At 60.8% G+C, this 1,974-nt stretch overlaps 1 protein-coding gene across 1 annotated transcript; it reads right to left on the bottom strand.

The window, feature by feature from the left end:
* Positions 1-693: 693 nt before the first annotated feature.
* Positions 694-1,731, bottom strand: NPBWR2 (neuropeptides B and W receptor 2). Its single transcript, XM_015070790.2, has one exon. It carries the CDS (start codon positions 1,729-1,731, stop codon positions 694-696), a length of 1,038 nt encoding a protein of 345 aa, XP_014926276.2.
* Between the last annotated feature and the right edge of the window lie 243 nt (positions 1,732-1,974).

Below are 1,974 nucleotides of genomic sequence, written 5' to 3'. Positions count from 1 at the left end.
ATGTCAGCCCATCCAAGTACCAGATGCCCCTCTAGACCGTGGGGGTCCAAAGGTCCTGGAAGAAGGGTCCTGCTGGCCACAGACTATGACACGGAGGGCACGAAAGGGGCATGGGCCACACAGCATGCAGGGTCAAGAGAGGACACCAAGTGGGCATAGGCCTCCTGGTGAAATGCCGCCCAAGTTTCAAGCTATGAGAATGCATTCCGTGGCCTTATTTGATAATTGAGTCTGTGGCCTTTGCAGTAACACCTGGCTTTCCTGCCCCAGGTGCTTGCACTTTTGCCATCTCAGCACTGTCTTGGGAGGGACCAGCCCAAGGGTGCCGAGTGTGGAGTGCAGTGGTGGCCCCGGGATGCAATCACAGTGTGGGTTTCTTTCCCTCCAGATTATGATTGTCAGGGAAGATGGGGAAGGAGCCTCCGGGGACGTCTTCTGTCTGCCTCTCTGCAGGTGAGTAGAGTCAGGATGCCTGTTGCGCCCGGGGTCAGACAGGCAGGGTGGGGCCAGAACCTGACTCCCTGCAGCTGCCTGCCCAGGGGCTGTCCAGGTGGCAGAGACCTGGGAAAGATGTCGCGGTCGTCTCTGCAGGTCCGGTGGGCGGCCTTCACGGGTCTTCCTCTCTCTGTGCGGAGAAGGTGGCGATGGGACGTGAGCAGGTGAGCCTTTCCTCCAAAGGGAACAGCACTTTTCCTAGCAGACACACGGGGGCTCTGCGGAGGGCGCTGAGGCCCCTGAGCACCGGAACGTGCTGCGGAAGCTGTTTTGGAAGTTCTCATCCAGGAAGGCGTAGAGGAAAGGGTTGAGACAGGAGCTGGCATAGCTGAGGCTGGTGACGACGTAGGACATGCCGCTGACCAATGACGTCTGGGGCACGTCTGTGGTCAGGGCCACGACGGAGGCCAGGTGGAAGGGCGTCCGGCAGAGCAGGCCCACGGCCAGCACAGCCAGGACCAGGGTGGTCACCTTTCGCTTGGCTTTGCCCAGAGCTTTGGTTCTGGAGTGGAGCCGCAGGGCCCGCAGCTGACGCAACAGGTCCACGTAGAGCACGCAGAGGGTACACATGGGCACCACAAAGCCCAGGACTAGCATGTAGATGCGGCTGGCCTTGAAGCAGGCCCTCTCAGGCCACGGGAAAATCAGCGCGCAACTCGTGACCTGCAGCTGATTGCTGTAGACGCCAGCAAAGGGGAAGGGCAGGACCATGATGGTGCCACCGATCCAGACACAGAGGCTGGTGATCTTCGCTCCGCGGAGGGTGCGCTGGGGCACCCGGCGGCACTGTGTGGTGGCCAGCACCACCAGGTAGCGATCCACACTCATGGTGGCCGGGAAGTAGATGCTGGAGAAGATGTTGTAGTGGTCGATGGCCAGCACCAGTTTGCAGAGCGGCTCCCCGAAGGGCCAGCGCTGCAGGAGGTGCTCCGTGATGCTGACAGGCAGCACCAGTGCGAAGAGGCCATCGGTGATGGCCAGGTTCAAGGTGAACACGTTGCTCACCGTTTTCATCTTGGGCACCCTCCGAATCACGTAGATGATAGCTGTGTTACCTGCCAGCCCCATGGCACAGATCACAGAGTACACCGTTGGCAGGAGCACGTAGAAGGGTGGCAGCGGCTCGGGGAGGGTGACATTGTGCCCGGTGCCGTTGTCCCAGGAGAAGTTGGCGCCCACCGCAGCCTGGAAGGGGAAGCCTCTGCTTTCAAGGGGATCCAGCTCAGCAGCCTGCATCCTGAGGTGGGACTGATAAGGATTCGCTCCCAGGGGCGGTGGGAGGTGCTGTGGAGTTGGGAGTCTGGGCGGGGGCCTCCTGGGGCTGGGTTCTGAGAAAGAGAAGAGAAACTCTGGGATCTGGCTGTTCGCTTGGAACAGCAGCTGCCTCAAGTTCTCTGGCAGAGGCTGTGGCCACTTTGCCAGGGTTAAGGACCTCCCTCCATCCTCCTCTGTCCTGTCTGCCCCCCATGCACACTCTAC

This window comes from Acinonyx jubatus, chromosome A3 (assembly GCF_027475565.1).
Source record: "Acinonyx jubatus isolate Ajub_Pintada_27869175 chromosome A3, VMU_Ajub_asm_v1.0, whole genome shotgun sequence".
Classification (NCBI taxonomy): Eukaryota; Metazoa; Chordata; class Mammalia; order Carnivora; family Felidae; genus Acinonyx; species Acinonyx jubatus.
The sequence above is the reverse complement of the archived record's forward strand: the minus strand, read 5'-3'. Positions and strand labels throughout refer to the sequence as shown.

What these genes read in the sequence shown, in the direction of transcription:
- NPBWR2 (XM_015070790.2), bottom strand. Translation starts at nt 1,731, where the DNA reads ATGCAGGCTGCTGAGCTGGATCCCCTTGAAAGCAGAGGCTTCCCCTTC.